Raw genomic sequence first — 26,559 nt, 5'->3', positions numbered from 1 at the left:
GCTTTAGATATTATTATTATTATACACTCAGATGTACAAAAACAATAATTTTCCTAATAAACAAATACACCATGCCATAGAAATAATAGATAAAAAATGTAACACTCAATCACAAAGCTAAGTCGAAACAAACGAAATAAATCAAAAGATTCAGGAAGATGCTAAAACTCCAGGTATTTCCAACTAAGGCTTCCTTAAACCTGAAATCCACCCAGACTGCTTAGAACTATGTTAAAGCTTTATAAAGTTGACAGGCGGTAAAAAAAATTCTCTCTTTATAGTGCACACATAAGGAAATATTCGTCGATTTCTCAGGGGACAAGGAAGTTAAAGTTCTTTTTGTGTGGGGAGCTGACAGGTTTCATATATTGCAGTTCAATGTAATAAATTACATTTAGAAAATTGTAAGACTGTCTTTCATGTAATTATTCTGTTTATTAGATATGTACATATGTAATAAATATATGGGTACCAGGGTAGCAATATGTGAAGCTGTGTCAATGAGTTTTATGGATGTAAGCAGCATTTATCCATATCACAGAGGTTTTCTATTAACAATTTCCTATATTATACAAAAAAAAAACCACGGGGCGGCGTGGCCTAGTGGTAGAGCGCTATAATGCTTACCCGAAAATCTCGAGTTTGAATCCGGGTTCAAGTAAGTAGAACGTCCCTGAGTCACCCCGCTCAGATGAGTACCTAACGTTCGGGAAAGTATAGCTACTTGGCATAGTGCTGACCACACTATCACTTGAAATGCCGAGGTCATAGAAACAGGTGAACTCTACTTCACTTGCTCCATGGACCGTCAGGCGTGAAAAAAGAAATTGTACTACTACTGCCATTCAATAAACTACAGTAAAATTGAAAGGCCCAGTATTGTTTTTAACCAGTCATCACAAATATTTCTCCTTATACCTTCAATACTTAAGTTAAAATGATCTGAAAGTTGTATTGGCGTTGTAATGTTATTGAACTTGTACTAAAATTGTACTAAAGCTACAAAGATTTGGAGTTGCACTGAAGTTGTAATGATATTGAAATTGTACTGAGATTGTACTAAAGTTACAATGATATTGAAATTGTACTGAGATTGTAGTAAAGCTACAATGATATCGAAATTGTACTGAGATTGTATTAAAGTTACAATGATATTGAAATTGTACTGAGATTGTAGTAAAGCTACAATGATATTGAAATTGTACTGAGATTGTAGTAAAGCTACAATGATATTGAAATTGTACTGAGGTTGTAGCAAAGCTATAATGATATTGAAAGTGTACTGAGATTGTAGTAAAGCTACAATGATATTGAAAGTGTACTGAGATTGTAGTAAAGCTACAGTGATATTGAAATTGTACTGAGATTGTACTAAAGTTACAATGATATTTAAATTGTACTGAAAGTGTATGCAAATATCTCACACATTCAACCGCCTTTTGTCAAAACCACACTATCACTAAATATGTTTTTAAACCCACACTTCCTTAACGTACATCATCTCTCCACCAGATTCACTCATGCTGATCTGACATTTGTTATTCAGTGAGGTACGTCTAACCCCACGTGATACCCGATACGTTCTCTCACCCCTATAGTTAAGTCCTTTAATCACAGACTCCACCGTGACGAAAAAGTAACCGGCTTTATCTACCGGAGATAAACGCTGTAGAGATTAAATGGACCGGAACGCTTGCGTTGTTAGCGGATTAAGCCGGCGTAGAGTTGTGGAATCAAGGAATACGTGTCATTTTATGACCTCTAGTCTTGTTAAGTTTGCTAGGTTTAATTATAATCCCGTTTTGTAATGATTCGATTAAGGTAAGTTACTCGTATTACACGTATTTCACATTGATGGCGGGCAGTACGTTTTCTATTAGAACTTGAGGTAGGATATCGCTTTTATAAGTCAAGGATATTGGTGTAACTCAGAGGAATCTCAAAGGAAACTGAAATATCATTAGTTATATTGCATTTAAAAATGTAAATTTTACATCACACAACTCGTATTTCTTTGACAACAAAGCATTAAATAACATGTAAATACACTTAACGAGTAGGACACTTTCTTTATTAAAAATAAAGACTTGAAACAAAGCGCCAAGTTTAATCTGTAAATCCTCAAGTTTTATGTGACTGTAAAAATCCCAACTGCGACGGTATAGTTGCTGCGTTATACGGCGCTCGACCAATTATTTTTTATTTCTCACAGTCACAGAACAAAATATCGAATTAATACCAAGGTCAAGGCTGGTGATTTGTCTCACTCAGCTAAAGACCGACAAGCTACAAATGGTCCCTGCTCCACGCTGATGAAAACATCCTCCATTTCCTCCCACCCCACCTCCACTCCCGACTCCACCTCCACCCCACACCCACATCCACATAAACAGCTACGTAACAGCCACCAAAATCCTGGATCGCCCCAATTAGTTGAACTTTATATGATTTCTATCTGTGTCACGTTATTTTCAACCGAAATCCTAGCAATTTTAGACGGATTGCACTTACTTTATTTGTGTGATGATGTTTCCTTATATAACGTTGGAATAAAAAAAAATATTTTTTAGCTAAAATTTGTTATGTAACACTGTAAGGAAATGTCTCCAATCTGAAAATAGCTGTTTGTTCACAAACAAACATCGCGTGCCAAATTTAAGCTGTGGTTATATTTGTCATCCACAGACTTAGTGCTGAGAATCAAATAAATGAATTTGTGATCCTTCGTCTTGCCTAAGTTAATGTTGACGGAACTCAACAATTGTCAAGTCAAATCCAACACAACAGTTGACAAACAAGGTTAAAAAAAAACTGTTTTAGTAAACACATTGTTTACAAATAATTCAACGGTACTGATATAATAGTGCTGACCAATCTACCCGTTTATGTGCCTTGTTCACAGAAACTCTACTTCACTTGCCCAATGGACAGTTAGGTTCAAAGGGGAATTTCAATAACTTACTAACTTTTTATTTTTAAATATGGTATGAGAGGCGCATATACAATGAAATTGAATATGCCTAGTTCGCAGAAACTGGTGAACTCTACTTGACTTGCAAAATGGACAGTCAGGTTCAAAAGGGAACTGTACTAACTTACTTTATTTTAATATGGTATGAGAGCCACAGAATAATATACCAAGAAATTAAATATCAATTACGTTCTGTTTACTTATTGTCATAATTAACCAGACATTTTTATTTCTTGAAGATGGATATAAAACTATGAATGCCTTTCAAAATGTACATCGATACATGTTTTTAAAGTAAAAAATTACTTGTATATTTTAAGATTATAAAAATATTGCAGATTCTAATTGAAAACCATAATTTTACATTAATATATTTTTTTCTCTATCTTTATAGGACGACGAATTTTGGAAAAGGAAAAGAAACTTATCTTTGCAGTATTTTATCTAGTAATCAACACAAGGACTAAGTTTTACATGGAAAGTTGAAGATAAAAATTTCGATTTTTATTGTGTGTGATAGTCTACATGTCAACGATAGCACAAAATTGAATGACTAACGTTTTATCCAGTGACCGACACATCGGCATTGTTTTACATTGCAAGTTGAAGATAAAAATTTCGATTTTTTTATTAAATGTGATACAGGTCAATCATAGCATACAACTGAGTGAATATCGTTTTATTACAGAGATTCTGTGTTTAATGTAGATGAAGGTTTATGTGAAGATACTACCGTGTTGTGGGTTATGATGTGCTAGAACAAGTTCAGTTAAAACAGGAAATAGTATTTTACCATCTCCAGGTGTGTTTTTAAAGTGGGATAGCGATTTATTGGATAACTAAATCACGCTTGTTGCTGGGTGTATTCATTCACATTAAACTAACTTACTATTGTCTGGGTTTCTGGTACAGTGTGAAACACAAAATTTGATTTTAAAAGACTGAATTCAGTGTGTGATTGTCGTGAAACTGACCCTCGACTGACAATCCCCCCCCCCCACCTGTAGACCAGGAGAGACGGGTGTATCTACACGTGTGACGGGTATCTCGTCCTGTCAAGACCTGGAACCCTAACCGTGACCAGACGACACGTATCTCTGCGAGTCAGACAAAAGTAACTGGAGCGGAACTCACAGAGGTCACACAATGTAGGACGATACAGATGGGGTACCGGAACAGACGTCTGTTTTCTCAAAGTCTGTATTTACAAAGTCTGTTTTTACAAAGTCTGTATTCACAAAGTCTGTTTTTATAAAGTCTGACCCTACAAACAGATGGAAGATCACTGGAATAAAATCACACACTAACAACTTCTTCTGATCCAAAGGCGGCTCTATAATGGTAAGAGCTTTCATTTTCTTTCTCTAATAAGTTGACTAATCAGTAGTTTTCTCAATCTTTTCCACTAAATGAAGTCTAGATCAACTAAAACTTTTCGCTCCACCCCCCCTCATTGGTCTTTTATTTTATCGGTACATAATGATCCATGCTTTTGTAGTGCGTTCTGGTCAGTACAATAATTGATACATATCGATCTCCCGTTCACCCCGTTTGGGGCTGCCCCCCCCCCCCCCATTACGCCACCCTTCTCTCCGAAATTGAGTGCACGGGTCTACGCTCTGTTCAACTTTAATATCACGCAAATGTCATCAGGTCTTAGGGAAATTCTTGATTTTCCCATTAGAGCATTCATCTACAATGTAACAAAATGCTTAGTTTCAGGATAATTTTAACTACCAAACTTGTAGTACACCTTTAATTACAGCTAGTGGTAAGCCCACCTGTGTTAAACTAACACTACCAAACCACCTGTGTTAAACTACCTAACCACCTGTGTTAAACTAACATTACCAAAACACCCGTGTTAAACTACCTAAACACCTGTGTTAAACTACCAACCACCTGTGTTAAACTAACATTACCAAAACACCCGTGTTAAACTAACACTACCAAACCACCAGTGTTAAACTAACACTACCAAACCACATTTGTTAAACTAACACTACCAAACAACATTTGTTAAACTAACACTACCAAACCACCAGTGTTAAACTAACCCTACCAAACCACCTGTGTTAAACTAACACTACCAAACCACATTTGTTAAACTAACACTACCAAACCACCTGTGTTAAACTAACACTACCAAACCACATTTGTTAAACTAACACTACCAAACCACCTGTGTTAAACTAGCACTACCAAACCACCTGTGTTAAACTAACACTACCAAACCACCTATGTAAAACTATCACTACTAAACCCCCTGTGTTAAACTAGCACTACCAAACCACCTGTGTTAAACTAACACTACCAAACCACCTGTGTTATATTAACACTACCTAACCACCTGTGATAAACTAACACTACCAAACCACCTGTGATAAACTAACACTACCAAACCACCTGTGATAAACTAACACTACCAAACCACCTGTGATAACACTACCAAACCACCTAGAGTACAACTTTGAACTAGCAGTATAAAATTGTATCTGGTGACGACGGCCTAAAGGCCCATAACCCCAGACAACCCCCTAACCCACAAAACGGCACAGTAAAAAATATTGGCTGTGATGTAAAGGGAATCTTGTTAGTGAGGATGGAGGGACTGCTAAAGTTCAAATAATTTTGTTAAGACAGTCCTAAACATGTGTCCTGGAAAAGGTGTTTTTTTTTTCGTTTTTTTCTTTAGCCTCTAGGCAAGGTTGTTACTGAGTTAGCAAATATAATCTACGTGGTTTGACCACACGCCACACGGTATAAACTGTGTGGTTTGACCACACGCCACATCAACGCTTAGCACAAACCAAGAGATTCAACGATCAAATTACATTAGATTTAGTGCGGGTATGTTCTATTTTTAGACGCGACAACCATTTAACTGAGATATTTTGGGAAAGAAATATTTTCTTACTTTAGTGCATTTTGTGACATCCGCTTTTGTCTCCTAATTTTGTGATTTAAATTTTTTTTCTTTGGGATGTGGGGGGAGGGGGAGCAGCAGAGGCGTAGCGAGGGGGTTGCGGACCGCACCGGGTGACACCATTTAGGGGAGTGACACCAAGGCAAAAAATATATAGAGAAAAATTTGAGGGGGGGTGCAAATCGAAAGTTTGAGGGGGCGGTGCAAATAGAAAGTTCGAGGGGGGGGGGTGCAAATCAAAAGTTTGAGGGGAGGGGGTGCAAATCGAAAGTTTGAGGGTGGGGGGTGCAAATCGAAAATTGAAAGTTTGTCCCCGGGTAGAGTCGCTACGCCTCTGAGGGGGTGACACCATTAAGTGCCGCACCGGGTGACACCCGACCTCGCTGCGCCACTGGGTGGGAGGAAGGAAACTATTGTAGAAAAAATGTGAAGATTGGTGTTTTAATCTCTTGTTTTTATCGATATTATCTCAAATTCTAGAGGTAAATTTATCTGCTAAAAACGTTGCTTGTGTAGATTTTGTGTATGGTCTGTTGCGTTCTTTCAGATAAAAACATGAACAATTGGCTCGTCATTAAAGTTCATTAGTTAAAACGAATAAAGTCATGGGACAGAATTTTTTTGAAAATGTAAAATTGGGAACCCAATTTTTGAGAAGTAAATCACATCTTGAATTTAAATCCGTCTATAAATACTTCATGTAGAACTAAAATCCCATTTTGTCAATGTTTACTTTGCTGTAAACGTCACTAATGTGAGGGTACATAATTTGATGAAACCGGGGGGGGGGGGGGAGGAGGGCGGGGATATTTTTAAAATCACGTCAATTTCACTCATAGTTACAATTTACCATTGAACTTAATATTTCGATGATATTGTTAGATATTGATCAGCACTTTAAAAAATTAAATCAATATTTGGTCTACTCGTGTAGATCAGACATCACGTTGATCAGTAATGGTGGTAAAGTAATTTTTAAAAAACATCAGTAATGGTGGTAAAGTAACCTTTAAAAAACAGTAATAAAATCTATGTGAGTATTTATCGTGGTAAATTGTAATAGTGAGGTTAAGTCTAAAATAAGCGGGGGTGTTGGGGTCGTGGCAATATGAGGTGGTTGGGTTGTTGAGAGATGGGATGGGGTGGTGGACATCAAGGATGGGGTGGGGTGGTTGTGTTGTTGGGAGATGGGATGGGGTGGGGGAGATCAAGGATGGGGTGGGGTGGTTGGGTTGTTTGGAGATGGTATGGGGTGGGGGAGATCAAGGATGGGGTGGGGTGGTTGGGTTGTTGGGAGATGGGATGGGGTGGGGGACATCAAGGATGAGGTGGGGTCTGGCTGGGTCGGGTACTCACATCATTAAATTAAGTCAGGCAACAGAGTAACGAGCAGCTATAAATAGATCTCATGTTTTCCTAACCTTCAAACCGTTTATGTTGCCTGCTGATGTTGTTGCTGATGTTGTTGCTGATGGCGTCTGAGTGATGGTTATTTTAAACCTCCCATATCTCTACGTTAAATTCCATCCTTTCTTTTTTTGTCCTAAATATTTCACTCTTTGTTATTCTTTGTTCTTTATAATCAAGAAGTCCAAACTTACATCAATGGTTGTCTTTTTTGTCTAGCTTTAACCACATTGCCGACGGAGATCTTGTGTCGAAAAGTTTATTGTACCTGTAATTGCCTTTAATCTGTGAAGATACTAACACTACCTGTTTTATTGCTAATTGCATTAACCTCACTGCCGCTACCATTTTATATATTTATTTTGGCCCTAGCAGATAACCTGTAACTTTGGCAGATAGCTTCAGTATCTGTATGATGGATAGTTCAGTGCTCGTTACGAAAATACATCCACGTTCATTGTCATCTGCCATCACATGCTTTAACTGATAACTCACTTTTCCTTATCAACACAAGTAACGGACGTGCAATCCATCTTTGATCAGTGTGAGCTCTCTAATAAGTTATATTTGGGCTCTCTGTCGTTTGTTGTTGTGAGTACTCACCATCACATCTAAGTCCTACGTATTCGCTGCATACTATGATGTTACAAACAGTACTTAGTTGATCAATATTTACTGGGATCACTAATACCTTCTTCAATGTTCTTTAAAGTCAAAATAAACGTAGTAAAACCTCACTGTTTGTTATATATGAAAAATAAAATTACAGTAGGTTATGCAGTTATAACTGTAACATAATATAATATCCTGGAATTCTTGTTCAATAAACTTTAAGCTTATGAAAAATTTCTTCACGTTACAATTTGTTTTCAGCAGTCTTAAACTGAAACATCCATTTGTGCACACACACAAAAAATGTTATCAGAGTGTGGGGTTAGATACGAGAAAAACATGCACGCAGCTGAAATACTACTCACTCTTTGCACATTGACTTGCCATTTTTTGTCTGGTAAAATTGTAAAAAAAAATAAAACAACTGCCGCGGTTTAATTTATTTTAAGCTGCAAAAACTTGCGGACTGTGTAGGGTTGTCAATGAACGGTTCAAGAGTTTCAGTGTGAGTTGGGTGAAGGCTTCTTTTGTTTACATGAGCCTCGCTAACTGCACTGACACATTTTAAGCTTGGCGTTTTAAAGGATTTCTGGATGGCCTTTTGATGTGGGTGTCTTGTGACAAGACTCCCGCCCAAATGTAAACACCTTCTGGGTTAAAAATAGAAAGTGACGTCATTTTACAAGCAAAAACTACATGAAAAGACGTTTAAAGGAGAAAAATATTTTAAAATACACTTTAATATTTTAATAAAGATAACTTAAATAGTTAATTAATCGCGCTTTATTTTTAGCAATGATAATGTAATTAATAATGCTAACTATTTACATTAGTCGCTTTTTCAGGACAAACTAAAGTTAGTTTGACTTAGAAAAAAAATTTTAATAGCTCTGCTACTGTTTACATTTAAAAAAAAAAAACTTTATTACCCTATAATATATTATTTAGTACCTAAATGTAAACTATCATTTTGAAAAACAATTACATTTACAAGTATGGGTTTATCTACAACAGTGTATTATGTTTATAGAAATCATGTCAACAAGATTTCCATGTACTAGAGTTCCATCACAACCAAAAGCTTTCTATGTCTGTATTAAATCTCTGACCGATTTCCTTAGACAGACTTTTTTACCGGATCAGACAAATGAAGTTTGATGTAGAATTTTTGAAGCACTAAACTAAAAGCGCCTTAAACTATTGTAACGTGCAAGTGCTAAGGTTTCTGTGCAAGACTGTCTGGGTTCAAGATTTACATTTTTTATTTTTAGTACATTCTGGGGGAAAACTGAATTTTCCGAAAGTTCTTGGATAAAAAATGTTTTTGCCTTTCCATGCCAATTATTATTTTTTACTTGTTCTGTCATAATGTTATAATTATTCAACAATTTCAATATCCTGTTTAATTTACAAAAGTTATTTCCGTTATTTCCATGACTGGTTTACCTTTAAACTATGTATATAGAGACATTATAATTTGGTATTTATTTTCGCCTACTTATCGGCTATTGATGTACAACATAATTTATTGCCTATTCATGGCTTGTTATAGGGACTGATATATTTTACATAAAATATACTCATATTCATATTACATACAATAACATAATAAGTAGTCTGACTTATGCATTGAAAGATATGAACCGTCTAAATACGCCACTAAACAAATAAAGTTGATTTAATATTTCAGTTTTTTTCTCGTCATGACACAAGATTTGTCACCTAAGAGAAAAACTTCTCTCCTAACTGGGGTGGTTTAACGGGGGTGGGGGGGGGGGTGAAGGTGGGGGTGGTCCTGACGAATGGGGGTCCTGACGAACGGGGGGGGGGTCCTGTTGAGGCTATTAAAACCTTGCTCACAACGATACTAATCCACACTAAAGCACAACCATGCTGGAATTTAATAAGTCCTGTCCGACTCCACTAATGGCATCAGCATTAACCTATTTCAGAACCACCTCTGGTTTTTCTAATTAAATTCAGCTGGGCCGCACGCAAGTTGAAGTGGATGATAAAATAATTGCATCAGGCGACTGTCCCGTCGTCAAGGTTTTCTTGGTGAATAGGGGGAACATTGGAACCGTAAGTCATTGTCCTAATGTCGAGGGACCTTTTAGTTTTCAGACTAAATTTTTGTGATCATTTAAAGATTTTACTTGTACGTGTTCCCAACAAAAGATTGAATAAGCGGTTTAAATTTAGACGGGAGTGTGGATGTAGATGCGATGGTAGTGGGGTGAGGGTGGGGAGCGGATGTCAGCTCTACACAACATTACCCACTTTGTAAAGGAGCGGATACTCTTAACTTTAAGGGTAGAGACCTTATTGGGAGAAAACACTATAAATAATTCTAATGGGAGAGAATCCACTACATATAACGACCAAGGGGGAGAGAAGTCCACTATAAATAACATCAATGAGAAGAGAAATACACTACAATTAGAGTTCGATTAGTGAGGAAAGGGACTAAAGATTGAAGAAAGGCGACACAAGATCTTCACCAGAACAGGAACTAGATTGAAAATTGTTGGTCTTTTCGCCCTACATTGCCTGGTTAGCCTACTTTGTCTGTTTTAGTATATTTTGTTTACTTTAAGTCTACTTTGTTTTTTGCTTTTACTATGTCTGCTTTTACTCTGTCTGCTTTACTTTGTCTTCTTTTACTTTGTCTACTTTTAGTCTACTTTTATCTAGGCCTACTTTGTTTATTTATATTCTAGTTTACCTAATTTTAGGCTATTTTGTCTACTTTTAGCCTACTGCGTCTACTTTTAGCCTACTGTGTCTACTTTTAGCCTACTGTGTCTACTTTTAGTCTACTGTGTCTACTTTTAGCCTACTGTGTCTACTTTTAGCCTACTGTGTCTACTTTTAGCCTACTGTGTCTACTTTTAGCCTACTGTGTCTACTTTTAGCCTACTGTGTCTACTTTAGTCTACTGTGTCTACTTTAGTCTACTAGGCCTTAAGTAACCTATCTACTAGGACACCGTGTACTCGAGAATGCTTCAAACCGAGTCTCCAATTAAGATGAGGGACGCACCTGGTTCCCCTCGCCGCCCACCTATCCTACTCCCCCCCCCCCTACCTGCCGCCGTAAAAAAACCTGAAGAATTGATTAGGTCTGGACAGAACCTGATTAGCGCAGCATCCCGCCAAGTGCAGCGAGTTCAAAGAGAGGACAGAACCCGCTGCAAAAATTCGGGACTTGTCAGTTTGAAGATTATGTTAAGAGGTAATGGCATTATATCTGGTCTAGAGTTACTGACCCTGCGGAGTACAGGAGCTGTCTAGAAATGTTGTGACGTGGCAGAGATGCAGCGTGGAATGTAGCAGTCGTACACCGATGTTGGTACAAAATAGAGTTTTAGTTTTACGGCTAAATGGTGACGTGGGGTGGAATGTAGCAGTCGTACACCGATGTTGGTGCAAAATAGAGTTTTAGTTTTACAGCTAAATGGTGTCGTGGGGTGGAATGTAGCAGTCTGACAACGTTGTTGGTACAAAAAGGGGTTTAGGTTTACAGCTAAATGGTGACGTGGAATGGTCTCGTGTTCGTATCTCGTTTCGGAATAGTGACTACGAGCCGACCCGCTGCGTATCATACGCCGCTATTTAGTTGTTTTTTTTTATATCTACTTTTCAGTAATTTATAATTTGTGAATTCGACAGTACCAATGCTGCCACTGAAAATATTTGCTTAAAAACACTAAACCCCCCTCCCCCCACGTGAAAGCAGCCTCCTCTTAGTTACCTCCGCTAAGTTTAAAATCGTTTCAAACTAAATTATCTGCCCCTAATAGCCGTCACCAAACCCGTCTCTATGATTGTAAAATGTAAACAGCGTGACCACAGCTCACCAGACAATGTGGGGGTGGGGTGGGGGTGGTAGTGATAGTGATAGAGAGAAAGAGAGGGGACTGCAAGGAGGCGCTTGCAGCTTGTTTTCTAACGGCTCCAGGAGAGAATTATATATATAGATGATTTACCTGAGTCCACCCAGCTTTGGTGGGTACTCAAAGTACGTTGGGGGAAGTAAAGGCGGTTGGGCTAATGGTCAACATACCGTTCCTACATATTCCGAGGTCATGAAACATGCGCACTAAACTTCATCTGCCCAATAGGTCGTTATTTCTGAAGGCGAATTGTTTTATTTTTTATTATTTAATTGTGCCATATTTAATGGTTAAATTCCAACAGTTGTGTTCTAGAATGTAATATCAGAAATGTGCAGCATCGACTTAGATTTTTAAGCAGGAAGCGTCACTTTTTAACCACAAACTTTTTAACAAACACACATACAGACCACAACAACATCATTGAACTATATGATTTAATTAGCAAAAGATTGTTCTTATTCGATGGCTTGACATTTATAAAACAATGATCTAGACTTAACTATTCATATTGTTAATACAATTTGTTTTACAAGTAGACTACTCGAAGAGAAGACACACATGAAAACTTAAAATCGAAATGTGTATCAACATATCTGTATGTAATATATATATATATATATATATATATATATATATATATATATATATATATATATATATATATATATATATATATATATATATATATATATATATGATACACACACCGTAAAGAAAAGAGATCGAGACACTAGAGCTTCAAGATATAAATTCCCTGTTGAAAAAAAGTTGTTGTCAACAAGATGTACTTTAGCTGGAGATTAAAACAGATGACAGCAATCTTGTCCGTACACGGATTAATTGATTCCGTCCCCGCCGGGATTAAAGGTGGCTATCCGCTTACTTTCTGGCGGGATATGTTATCAAGGCACGGTTGTGGAGAAACCTTTAACCTAACCACAACCCTTGACCTAACATTAATGTCCCTCGTGTTTATCTAAATTCTAAAATGTCATTTTCCCTGATTTCGACATTAGTACCTAATAACATGAAAATATATATACGTTCTGTTCTGCTGTGAAAAAATTTCATTTTTTATTCGACACTGTTGAATATATCAGTTTGCTACAATTCTCTCTCTTCAACATTCACATCAAATTCAACTACATACCCTTTAGCAAACAGTAATTTTCCAAATTATAGCCACTTAGAAAGCCGTTTTTAACTTCTTTTAAAAAAATAAAATTGATACCTTAAAATGCGTTGAAAATATACTTTTTGCTAAATGTATTTATAGATTTTAAAATGTGTATTGATAAAGAAACAGCAGAGTTAAGCCCTACATATCGCCGGTTTGACTGCGGAACACTGGGATATCTAGATGCTCATCCACTGCATATAAGATAAAAATATTTTTGGTGTTGTTTCGTTTCATGATGTGTGTGTTTAACATGATGATTCTACCTGTCGTTGTGAAGATACACTTTAAAATTGTTTGGTGTACGTGACAAATGTCGATGTAAAGATACTCTTTAAATTTATTTGCTGTTTACGTAATATTAGTCAGTGTAAACTAATGCAATGAGTACTTGACTAAATTAGATGTAGAGATAATTTTTAAACTAGGGTAATGTTTACATAGCGCCAGTAGATCTAAGTAGTTGCTGCACAAGTTAGCTTTACAGCAATTCTAGACTAAAAATTGTGGTTGCTGCTGTTGTAGTCTAAAACATGTGGTTATAGCAATTCTAGACTAAAACATGTGGTAACAGCAATTGTAGACTAAAACATGTGGTTACAGCAATTGTAGACTAAAACATGTGGTTACAGCAATTCTAGACTAAAACATGTGGTAACAGCAATTCTAGACTAACACATGTGGTTACAGCAGTTCTAGACTAAAACATGTGGTTACAGCAATTCTAGACTAAAACATGTGGTTACAGCAATTCTAGACTAAAACATGTGGTTACAGCAATTCTAGACTAAAACATGTGGTTACAGCAATTCTAGACTAAAACATGTGGTTACAGCAATTCTAGACTAAAACATGTGGTTGCTGCTGAATGATAACATTGCTGCGTTTGTCTGTTACCTGAACTAGAGAACTTTGAACACAAAACCTAAGGATTTTATAAAGCTGGCCTTGAATTGGTTGGTTGACCTGGATTAGTTTGCCTGGAATGATTTGTTGACTAGATTTAGTGTGTTTTATTGTCTTCCCATTGAGGAAAAACTTTGGAGAGAAAGTTAATTTGTCAAACGTGAGTACAGTGAGTTCAACTGTCGCAAATTGTCTGGGTCGCCATATTAGTACTAGCATCCTGTAGGTTATTTACACGGCTATAGCTGGGGTGTTTTAATAAATAGAACGATCATTCAGACGGTTTTAGTTTGTTTTTTTAGCTGGTATCTTTGTGTAAATTCTGTGTTTATCCACACGGCTATAGCTGGTTTATTTATATAAATTATTTAAGCATCCACACGGCTATAGCTTGTATATTTGTATAAATTATGTAAACATCCACACGGCTATAGCTGGTATATTTGTATAAATTATTTAAGCATCCACACGGCTATAGCTTGTATATTTGTATAAATTATGTAAGCATCCACACGGCTATAGCTGGTATGTTTGTATACATTGTTTGATCACCACTACGGCTATAGCTGGTGTCACAAGATTAGCTGGGTATCCGTTTCTTGTTATACCTTAACCCTGCTTAATCTGGCATTACCACCTAATCTCAACGTTCGATTGGATAATCCCGACAAAAAGACAGACGTATTCAGCGTATTGAAGCAGTCCGGGTATTAAAGCTTTAAAAAGGTACTTCATAATTTCCGCAAAGTTCAGACAACTTTCTTAAGCTATCCGTCATCCTTAAGACAGCTCTGAATTAATCGCTGTGTTTCCGTTTTAATCCTTGCTCTAATCGGGTTATCAATGAGTTCATTTACGATGAGATCTTCGGGCAGGTGAGTTCATAATTAGGTCACCTTGAAGTGTAGCAGAAAACGGCTCCAGACAACGGCTTAGGAACTAGGTCACGGAACAGATGCGATGTTTACTGATTTGACGTACTCGCACCAGTAGGGGAGATAATTCCATTCTCGTCTGTTCACAGCCAGGGGAAACGACTCTCTGTTTGCTGTTTATTCCCCGCTATTAAAAACATTTTACGCGGCCTAGCTCCAGGTAGAAATACTTAATCTAAGTTGAAGTAATAAATTAAGTGATTATCCTTATCAAATCTGACCTATTTAGGCTTTTTTTTTTAGGTCAATGAAACAATATCCTGTTTTAGTTCAGAAGTTCACAACTGAATGGATTAAAAATAAAAAAAGAAGGAAGTCTTAAAATGTTGTTGTAGTGAATCTTATCACAATAAAACCGCAGGGGCGTTGTGTAAGGAGTATAGACACCACTTCAGGTAATAAAAGTGTAAAGTTCCAAATAAAAAAAACAGGTAATATACCTGATATAACATACAAAGACAAGAGATTCATCAGGTAATTTATGTCAAGTTTAATAGACCAGGTAAGCTTTAAATAAACCCCATCTTGTTTTAAACGCCAGCAACGCATTGTGAGTTCAAATAAGTCATGCATTATATTTTGTGTTAAACTTCAGGTAACGTACATAAAATATGTAAACTGTTAGAGCTAACACCAGAAATATACAGCCATTTAGATAAAAAGTGGCAGATAATTTGGAGAGTTGACAATTCCCGTGAGATGTTAGTTATAAGGTATCTAGGTAGCGTAATGCTCGTTGCCCTTTGGCGTATGAAAACGTGTCATATGACATATGTCAGGTAACATATTTGGTAACACCTGCCGTGTAACTCTAGCTAAAAACATCTTTCAAGAAATTCCAATTAGGTAACACATTTGAGGTCGCGAATTATTTTAAAAATAATATATTTAGTATACTTACTCTTGACCTCTGGACCTAATTAAACTATAATCATTATCTAAGTCGATCTTTCACGTCCATTGTTTTACGTTCTCTTGGTGCAAATTTATTCAGAGTGGGGTTGCCAATTGTTTTCTGTATCGGAACCAGCCCTAAAACCAACACCAACCCTAACCCTAACCCTAACCCCAACCCCAAACCCAACCCTAACCCAACCCCAACCCCAACACCAACCCCAACCCCAACCCCAACCCCAACCCTAACCCTAACCCCAACCCTAACCCTAACCCTAACCCTAACCCCAACCCCAACCCCAACCCCAACCCTAACCCCAACCCTAACCTTAACTACCAATCTGTTTCTTAAATAAATTACCTAACTTATCTCCTCTACAACATGACTACTTTGCTGCCACGAAAATTTAAAATGTATTTATAATCGCAGATATGAATAATTTATCACATGAAAATCTGTTAATTTAATATATCTATGCCTTATCTGGTGATACCAGTAATTAATTATTTTTATATAACTCGATAATAAATTATGTTTGCAAAATTGGGATACCTAACATGTTCAATATAAGTATCATATTTTAAAATGGCGACAAGATAAAATTGCTCGTGTTTCACATGCTATACAACCAAGTTATTTTCTGTATCAACAGGAAAAAACACTTGACTACTCATTGATTACATGTGTAACGGTTTATACGGCTCGTGTTTTGCTTACATCTCACTGTCATACGTGGTGATCAGACTAACTGCCACTGTAAGCTCACAAAAGTAATAATATGTTTCTGAATGGACATGATTACAAAAATTCTTTCTAGACTTTCCAACTAGTCCCCAAGATAAGGATTTCAATCCCCGCACTTTTCTTGATGTAATAAATCCCCACCACACTAGCTGTACGTTGGGATCATCGCCCGTCATCCCCCCGTTATCGATAAGAAAATAACACCCGTCTCCTCAAACATTGACGCGAAGTTGCTGGGTACAATTAGCCACAAATCAAGTCAACTTCTCCCATATAATGCCCCAGCACTGCGACACCCCTAGTGTAACGCCTCCCCCCGTATTGTCCCAACCCCCATGCTTACATTTTACCCTATTTGTATGGAAGTTGATAGAAGAGAGCGTGATTTATTTATCGCTTTACGTATACGAAAATAAACACCCATCTTTCTATTATAGGATTAAATATGTTTATTTTAACAGTTTAAAAAGGTTTCTATAAAATCTAAATGGCAAGCTAAAATGGGTAATTAAAATTAAAAAAAAAAAACAGTTGAAAATTCCTTTTTCAAGACAATCAATAAGTTTAGTTCAAATAGGGTAAAAGTATATGATTTTGTGTGGCATGATTTTGTAGCGAGTTATGTTAACCTAACTTATAATTAAAGTGTTTTTTGTGAGCTATTTTCATTTTTGTGTAGTTTTTTACCTGCATTTTAAAGACGTAAATAATCTTATTTGTTCTCTATACATCAAACACTTCTTTACACATCGTCAACTCTTTGGGAGCTACTTAATGCGACTTCTAGTCACAGCAGTTATCTTATTTGTTCAGATTGGAAGTATCGAATCCCAGTGTCCGACTCAAAGTATCGAATCCCAGTGTCTGACTCAGAGTATCGAATCCCAATGTCCGACTCAAAGAGGTCGTCCCACCTTATGTCTGTAAGATTCGAGTCCCTGAATCTGACTCAAAGTATCGAAACCCTAATTCTATCGGAAATATCGAGTTCCAGTATCTGAGCCAAAGTATCGAGTCACTAGTTCCGGCTGAAAAATATCGAGCCCCGGTTTCCGGCGTGGACTTCCGTAGCAGAGTAGATCTGATGTCTGGCGTCCAGTGAGATGGTAGTCTGGAACTGGTGACCTGCTGGGGCTGTCCAGACGTGTAACATGCTCGACATTGGACGTCATTGGTGTTGGGTGAACCTTGATGGACATGACAACGTGGGGCAGGACATGACCATTAGGACGTGGGGCAGGACATGACCATTAGGACATGGGGCAGTGGGGCAGGACATGACCATTAGGACATGGGGCAGGACATGACCGTTAGGACGTGGGACAGGACATGACCATTAGGACGTGGGGCAGGACATGACCATTAGGACATGGGGCAGTGGGGCAGGACATGACCGTTAGGACGTGGGACAGTGGGGCAGGACAAGACCATTAGGACGTGGGGCAGTGGGGCAGGACATGACCATTAGGACGTGGGGCAGTGGGGCAGGACATGACCATTAGGACGTGGGGCAGGACATGACCATTAGGACGTGGGGCAGGACATGACCATTAGGACGTGGGGCAGGACATGACCATTAGGACGTGGGGCAGGACATGACCATTAGGACGTGGGGCAGGACATGACCATTAGGACGTGGGGCAGTGGGGCAGGACCTGACCATTAGGACGTGGGGCAGGACATGACCCTTACGACGTGGGGCAGGACATGACCATTAGGACGTGGGGCAGGACATGACCATTAGGACGTGGGGCAGGACATGACCATTAGGACGTGGGGCAGGACATGACCCTTACGACGTGGGGCAGGACATGACCATTAGGACGTGGGGCAGGACATGACCCTTACGACGTGGGGCAGGACATGACCTTTAGGACGTGGGGCAGGACATGACCATTAGGACGTGGGGCAGGACATGACCATTAGGACGTGGGGCAGGACATGACCATTAGGACGTGGTGCAGGACATGACCATTAGGACGTGGGGCAGGACATGACCATTAGGACGTGGGGCAGGACATGACCATTAGGACGAGGGGCAGGACATGACCATTAGGACGTGGGGCAGGACATGACCCTTACGACGTGGGGCAGGACATGACCATTAGGACGTGGGGCAGGACATGACCGTTAGGACGTGGGGCAGGACATGACCATTAGGACGTGGGGCAGGACATGACCATTAGGACGTGGGGCAGGACATGACCATTAGGACGTGGGGCAGGACATGACCATTAGGACGTGGGGCAGTGGGGCAGGACCTGACCATTAGGACGTGGGGCAGGACATGACCCTTACGACGTGGGGCAGGACATGACCATTAGGACGTGGGGCAGGACATGACCATTAGGACGTGGGGCAGGACATGACCATTAGGACGTGGGGCAGTAGGGCAGGACATGACCATTAGGACGTGGGGCAGTGGGGCAGGACATGACCATTAGGACGTGGGGCAGTGGGGCAGGACATGACCATTAGGACGTGGGGCAGTGGGGCAGGACATGACCATTAGGACATGGGGCAGGACATGACCGTTAGGACGTGGGACAGGACATGACCATTAGGACGTGGGGCAGGACATGACCATTAGGACATGGGGCAGTGGGGCAGGACATGACCGTTAGGACGTGGGGCAGTGGGGCAGGACATGACCATTAGGACGTGGGGCAGTGGGGCAGGACATGACCATTAGGACGTGGGGCAGTGGGGCAGGACATGACCATTAGGACGTGGGGCAGTGGGGCAGGACATGACCGTTAGGACGTGGGGCAGTGGGGCAGGACATGACCATTAGGACGTGGGGCAGGACATGACCATTAGGACGTGGGGCAGGACATGACCATTAGGACGTGGGGCAGGACATGACCATTACGACGTGGGGCAGGACATGACCATTAGGACGTGGGGCAGGACATGACCATTAGGACGTGGGGCAGGACATGACCATTAGGACGTGGGGCAGGACATGACCATTAGGACGTGGGGCAGGACATGACCATTACGACGTGGGGCAGGACATGACCATTAGGACGTGGGGCAGGACATGACCATTAGGACGTGGGGCAGGACATGACCATTAGGACGTGGGGCAGGACATGACCATTAGGACGTGGGGCAGGACATGACCCTTACGACGTGGGGCAGGACATGACCATTAGGACGTGGGGCAGGACATGACCATTAGGACGTGGGGCAGGACCTGACCATTAGGACGTGGGGCAGGACATGACCCTTACGACGTGGGGCAGGACATGACCATTAGGACGTGGGGCAGGACATGACCATTAGGACGTGGGGCAGGACATGACCATTAGGACGTGGGACAGGACATGACCATTAGGACCTGGGGCAGGACATGACCATTAGGACGTGGGGCAGGACATGACCATTAGGACGTGGGGCAGTGGGGCAGGACATGACCATTAGGACGTGGGGCAGTGGGGCAGGACATGACCATTAGGACGTGGGGCAGTGGGGCAGGACATGACCATTAGGACGTGGGGCAGTGGGGCAGGACATGACCATTAGGACGTGGGGCAGTGGGGCAGGACATGACCATTAGGACATGGGGCAGGACATGACCGTTAGGACGTGGGACAGGACATGACCATTAGGACGTGGGGCAGGACATGACCATTAGGACATGGGGCAGTGGGGCAGGACATGACCGTTAGGACGTGGGGCAGTGGGGCAGGACATGACCATTAGGACGTGGGGCAGTGGGGCAGGACATGACCATTAGGACGTGGGGCAGTGGGGCAGGACATGACCATTAGGACGTGGGGCAGTGGGGCAGGACATGACCGTTAGGACGTGGGGCAGTGGGGCAGGACATGACCATTAGGACGTGGGGCAGGACATGACCATTAGGACGTGGGGCAGGACATGACCATTAGGACGTGGGGCAGGACATGACCATTACGACGTGGGGCAGGACATGACCATTAGGACGTGGGGCAGGACATGACCATTAGGACGTGGGGCAGGACATGACCATTAGGACGTGGGGCAGGACATGACCATTAGGACGTGGTGCAGGACATGACCATTAGGACGTGGGGCAGTGGGGCAGGACATGACCATTAGGACGTGGGGCAGGACATGACCATTAGGACGTGGGGCAGGACATGACCCTTACGACGTGGGGCAGGACATGACCATTAGGACGTGGGGCAGGACATGACCATTAGGACGTGGGGCAGGACCTGACCATTAGGACGTGGGGCAGGACATGACCCTTACGACGTGGGGCAGGACATGACCATTAGGACGTGGGGCAGGACATGACCATTAGGACGTGGGGCAGGACATGACCATTAGGACGTGGGACAGGACATGACCATTAGGACCTGGGGCAGGACATGACCATTAGGACGTGGGGCAGGACATGACCATTAGGACGTGGGGCAGTGGGGCAGGACATGACCATTAGGACGTGGGGCAGTGGGGCAGGACATGACCATTAGGACGTGGGGCAGTGGGGCAGGACATGACCATTAGGACGTGGGGCAGTGGGGCAGGACATGACCATTAGGACGTGGGGCAGTGGGGCAGGACATGACCATTAGGACATGGGGCAGGACATGACCGTTAGGACGTGGGACAGGACATGACCATTAGGACGTGGGGCAGGACATGACCATTAGGACATGGGGCAGTGGGGCAGGACATGACCGTTAGGACGTGGGGCAGTGGGGCAGGACATGACCATTAGGACGTGGGGCAGTGGGGCAGGACATGACCATTAGGACGTGGGGCAGTGGGGCAGGACATGACCATTAGGACGTGGGGCAGTGGGGCAGGACATGACCGTTAGGACGTGGGGCAGTGGGGCAGGACATGACCATTAGGACGTGGGGCAGGACATGACCATTAGGACGTGGGGCAGGACATGACCATTAGGACGTGGGGCAGGACATGACCATTACGACGTGGGGCAGGACATGACCATTAGGACGTGGGGCAGGACATGACCATTAGGACGTGGGGCAGGACATGACCATTAGGACGTGGGGCAGGACATGACCATTAGGACGTGGTGCAGGACATGACCATTAGGACGTGGGGCAGTGGGGCAGGACATGACCATTAGGACGTGGGGCAGGACATGACCATTAGGACGTGGGGCAGGACATGACCCTTACGACGTGGGGCAGGACATGACCATTAGGACGTGGGGCAGGACATGACCATTAGGACGTGGGGCAGGACCTGACCATTAGGACGTGGGGCAGGACATGACCCTTACGACGTGGGGCAGGACATGACCATTAGGACGTGGGGCAGGACATGACCATTAGGACGTGGGGCAGGACATGACCATTAGGACGTGGGACAGGACATGACCATTAGGACCTGGGGCAGGACATGACCATTAGGACGTGGGGCAGGACATGACCATTAGGACGTGGGGCAGTGGGGCAGGACATGACCATTAGGACGTGGGGCAGTGGGGCAGGACATGACCATTAGGACGTGGGGCAGTGGGGCAGGACATGACCATTAGGACGTGGGGCAGTGGGGCAGGACATGACCATTAGGACATGGGGCAGGACATGACCGTTAGGACGTGGGACAGGACATGACCATTAGGACGTGGGGCAGGACATGACCATTAGGACATGGGGCAGTGGGGCAGGACATGACCGTTAGGACGTGGGGCAGTGGGGCAGGACATGACCATTAGGACGTGGGGCAGTGGGGCAGGACATGACCATTAGGACGTGGGGCAGTGGGGCAGGACATGACCATTAGGACGTGGGGCAGTGGGGCAGGACATGACCGTTAGGACGTGGGGCAGTGGGGCAGGACATGACCATTAGGACGTGGGGCAGGACATGACCATTAGGACGTGGGGCAGGACATGACCATTAGGACGTGGGGCAGGACATGACCATTACGACGTGGGGCAGGACATGACCATTAGGACGTGGGGCAGGACATGACCATTAGGACGTGGGGCAGGACATGACCATTAGGACGTGGGGCAGGACATGACCATTAGGACGTGGTGCAGGACATGACCATTAGGACGTGGGGCAGTGGGGCAGGACATGACCATTAGGACGTGGGGCAGGACATGACCATTAGGACGTGGGGCAGGACATGACCATTAGGACGTGGGGCAGTGGGGCAGGACATGACCATTAGGACGTGGGGCAGGACATGACCGTTAGGACGTGGGGCAGGACATGACCATTAGGACGTGGGGCAGGACATGACCATTAGGACGTGGGGCAGGACATGACCATTAGGACGTGGGGCAGGACATGACCATTAGGACGTGGGGCAGGACATGACCATTAGGACGTGGGGCAGGACATGACCATTAGGACGTGGGGCAGGACATGACCATTAGGACGTGGGGCAGGACATGACCATTAGGACGTGGGGCAGGACATGACCATTAGGACGTGGGGCAGTGGGGCAGGACATGACCATTAGGACGTGGGGCAGGACATGACCATTAGGACGTGGGGCAGGACATGACCATTAGGACGTGGGGCAGGACATGACCATTAGGACGTGGGGCAGGACATGACCATTAGGACGTGGGGCAGGACATGACCATTAGGACGTGGGGCAGGACATGACCATTAGGACGTGGGGCAGGACATGACCATTAGGACGTGGGGCAGGACATGACCATTAGGACCTGGGGCAGGACATGACCATTAGGACGTGGGGCAGGACATGACCATTAGGACCTGGGGCAGGACATGACCATTAGGACGTGGGGCTGGACATCTAAGGTGGTGAAATGGCAGCTACTTGCTCAACTTAAGGAATATGGTCAACAGTGTTTGTGGTGTCATAGTTACTTCGTAGACTTATGCCATTTAGTCATTATGCAATGTGATGCATTCGTTTCTAAGTGGACCTATTGAATAAGATCATTATGACGTCATAGTTACTTATGGCGTTATGTAGTGGGGCTTTCTAGTTGTTTGTTAGACTAATAGAACACGACTTCGGGTAGTGGGGTTTTCTAGTTGTTTGATAGACCCAGAGTGGAGTGGCCTACAGGTGTACCGGGTCTACCTGGGGAAACCTTTAATGTCTGTCCACATTACATAAGGTCATGTCATAGATCGTTTGCAGACCTATAGATCGTCACACGTGAAATGTGCGATACTTGGGCTAGCCAGAGACGCAGTGGATACCAATGGCTCCAAATCGTCAACACACGATTTATACTCGAATAAAAGTGAAACTGTCCTCGTCACAAAATTAAGTGAAGAACTTACAATAGCAGATACAAATACTTGCCATATTGCCTAGAGCTGCCAAATTTTAAAATTATTTTGTGGTAACAAATAGACTCGTAGTTAACAGAGGCGTATCGAGTCACTCCGGCGCTTAGGGCAACTATCAACCCCCTCCCCCACCGCAACAGTTATATATCGTTGTTCACGTTTTCGAAAACGCCCCCCCCCCCCCCCCCTCACCTGACCACAGCCAAATTTAAAAAGTTAGGTAGCTTTTTTTATATCAGTGATTGTCCCTGAACAGTTTTTATTTTATTATCACACAATTGAAGTAGAAAACAGTTGAATCAGTCTGTAAAGCCAAGTTGTAGTCTATTAGCTTAGATTTGGCTTTGAATAATGCAGCTAAGAATCAGCATTTTTGTTTTTCTATCCCGTGTGGCGCAATCCTAAGGTCGTCACCCAGTGCGACCGACCCACCCGTCTTCCCTTAGCTACGCCCCTGATAGATAGCAGCCATAATTACAAACTGTAACTAATAAATTAATTAAAAATTATAGTCTTGTTTAACTTTTGCAAATAAGACGCAATAATCCGGCCATGCATTGCTACAGATACAATTATGACCATAATGCTAATTTTCAAAATGTGACCTTAAGTTTTCCCTTTCAAACCGGACGGTCTATGGGGCAGAGTTCACTTGTTTCTGTGACCTCGGCTTATGAAGAGATAGTGTGGTCAGCACTATGCCCAGCCGCCTTTACTTTCCCTAACGTGAGTTAAAAAGGTGACCTAAAGCGGGATAATTCAATGTGCTTGGATTGTTTATTGGATAATTATTAGATTAGATTATTCTATAAATTATTACGTATGTAATAGATGGAAAAAGATCTTTTTAAAAAAAATATACTTTTTAAGATGTAGTTGTTGATTTTTATAATAATGAGGATTCTTTTAATAATCGGGAGCTTATTAATTATTTAGCTTTCACCATACTGATATAAAACATAAAACTATACTTTATAATAATGAATTATGATCAGACTAATGAAAGAATCAGACAATTTTTCGATCAAAATTTTTAATAAAAATAAATTTCCATAGAAGGGGTTTTTTTCTTTAGCTACTCTCACAGCTGACGAACTAAAAAGAGAGCTATGTATGTTATGTAGCCTATCACCAGCTGAATTTGAAGGTCTGTATAACTATGGGACACTGCGTAAATGGTATGTCACCATTAGATCAAAAGAACTATATGAGAAAATGCACCTAAAAGAATTTCACAGAGATTTGCCACCTGGGGTAACATCCAGATACAGAGTGCAGAGAATATCAATAACCCACGCCGATAAATCTGGGCAAAGGGGCATGCTGAAATGGCTGCCTTCCAAGACAAGCGACGATGATATAATGGCGATTCTGAAATCTATAAGCAGTCAGGACTCAACACCAACATTTAAGAGAATAGACCAATCAAATGTGGTCCAATTCACCATCTCTCTGGAGAAAGAAGATGTGGAGAGTGTCCCACACTATATTATACTTACAAATGAGGCCAACAAGGAGAGCAGAGTCCTTATAATCCTCAATGGGAGGAGGGTGCAATGTTCCCACTGCAACACTGACAGACACCTGCCTAAAATGTGTGAGCATTTGAGGACTCGCGCTCTGGACGGCGTCCAGCTAGTAGATGGACAGTACAGGGCAATTGAGCCTTGGGATGCAAATGATAAAGAAGAAGTTAGGGAGCATCTAAGTAACAATAGAAATTTCTTAAAGCATTGGGACAGTTATGATGTTGACGGAGAAAGACAAAATGAAATGCTTAGAGAAGCAAGGCATAGAGAGGTAGAAGATGCCTTTGGAGTAGATGGCCAAACTGAAGCACATCATACTACTGCAGCATCACAGCAAGTTAACGAAAGCGTAACAGAAACCACCATAGAGGCCGAAGCCATGGAGACAACAGCGACCAGAAATTCCATAGTAACAGGGTCTCAAAAAGATGGGAATCAAGAAAATTTGGAGGCTGTCGACGAAACAATAAATGATATTCTTCAAGATAACACTAGTTCAGAAAACATAACGAAACCGCTAAAGGAAATTAAAAGCTCACAAAGTATATCGGCAACAAAGGTATCAGGTCAACTGTCATATAGTCAAGCAATCAGTTCAAGTAAAAATCAATTACCTACAGTAAAGCCACCTCAAAGGGTCATGACCAGGGCCCAACGGGATAGCAAACCAGCGGCTGGAAAGTTTGGCGTTAAAAGACCACCACCATCCAGCCCTCCAGAAACAGATGTTCGAAAGAAAACCCCAAATAATTCATGCTAACTCTGGCAACATTGAACATCAGGGGGGCTAGGGACAAAACACATTATATAAACAACATAATAAATAAACACAATATTGACATCATACTTTTACAGGAAACTAACATTGGAACTACAGAAGAAGCAAATAAACTAGATCAGGGGTCGGCAACCTTTTGAAGCGGAAGAGCCAAAAGTTACAATTTTCAAAATTTTCTTGGTTTTAAAGAGCCACTAACATTTTTTTTATTTCAAATATTTTATTTTTTTATTAAGATTATTAGTATTTGTTCAAGGAGCTGGAGAGCCGCATCTTGATATCAAAAGAGCCGCATGCGGCTCGCGAGCCGCAGGTTGCCGACCCCTGAACTAGATGAATAATTAATATCGACAGTCTCAAGCTAAACATCACTCGATCAGCCCTCAAGTAAATTAACATTAGAAGTCTTCTGTTTCCCAGGTTTTTAAAAGTGCACAACCTGAATGGTAGAAAGAGATACACACCTCACCCCCCCCCCCCCTCACACACACACACACTTCCCCCCCACTCAACCGGACTGGCGGA

At 42.0% G+C, this 26,559-nt stretch overlaps 1 protein-coding gene across 1 annotated transcript in view; it reads left to right on the top strand.

The window, feature by feature from the left end:
* The first annotated feature begins 4,204 nt into the window (after window positions 1–4,204).
* Window positions 4,205–26,559, top strand: part of LOC131935203 (parathyroid hormone/parathyroid hormone-related peptide receptor) — a 76,330-nt gene continuing 53,975 nt past the window's right edge. Inside the window, exon 1 of the mRNA XM_059291577.1 lies at window positions 4,205–4,312. Within this exon, the coding sequence (XP_059147560.1) occupies window positions 4,310–4,312 (3 nt within the window). The 5' untranslated portion in view covers window positions 4,205–4,309. The remainder of the gene's footprint in view (window positions 4,313–26,559) is intronic.

The sequence above is a fragment of the Physella acuta genome, unplaced genomic scaffold, assembly GCF_028476545.2.
Source record: "Physella acuta isolate Inbredline_101_S28 unplaced genomic scaffold, ASM2847654v3 ptg000137l, whole genome shotgun sequence".
In the NCBI taxonomy this organism is placed as follows: Eukaryota; Metazoa; Mollusca; class Gastropoda; family Physidae; genus Physella; species Physella acuta.
The sequence above is the reverse complement of the archived record's forward strand: the minus strand, read 5'-3'. Positions and strand labels throughout refer to the sequence as shown.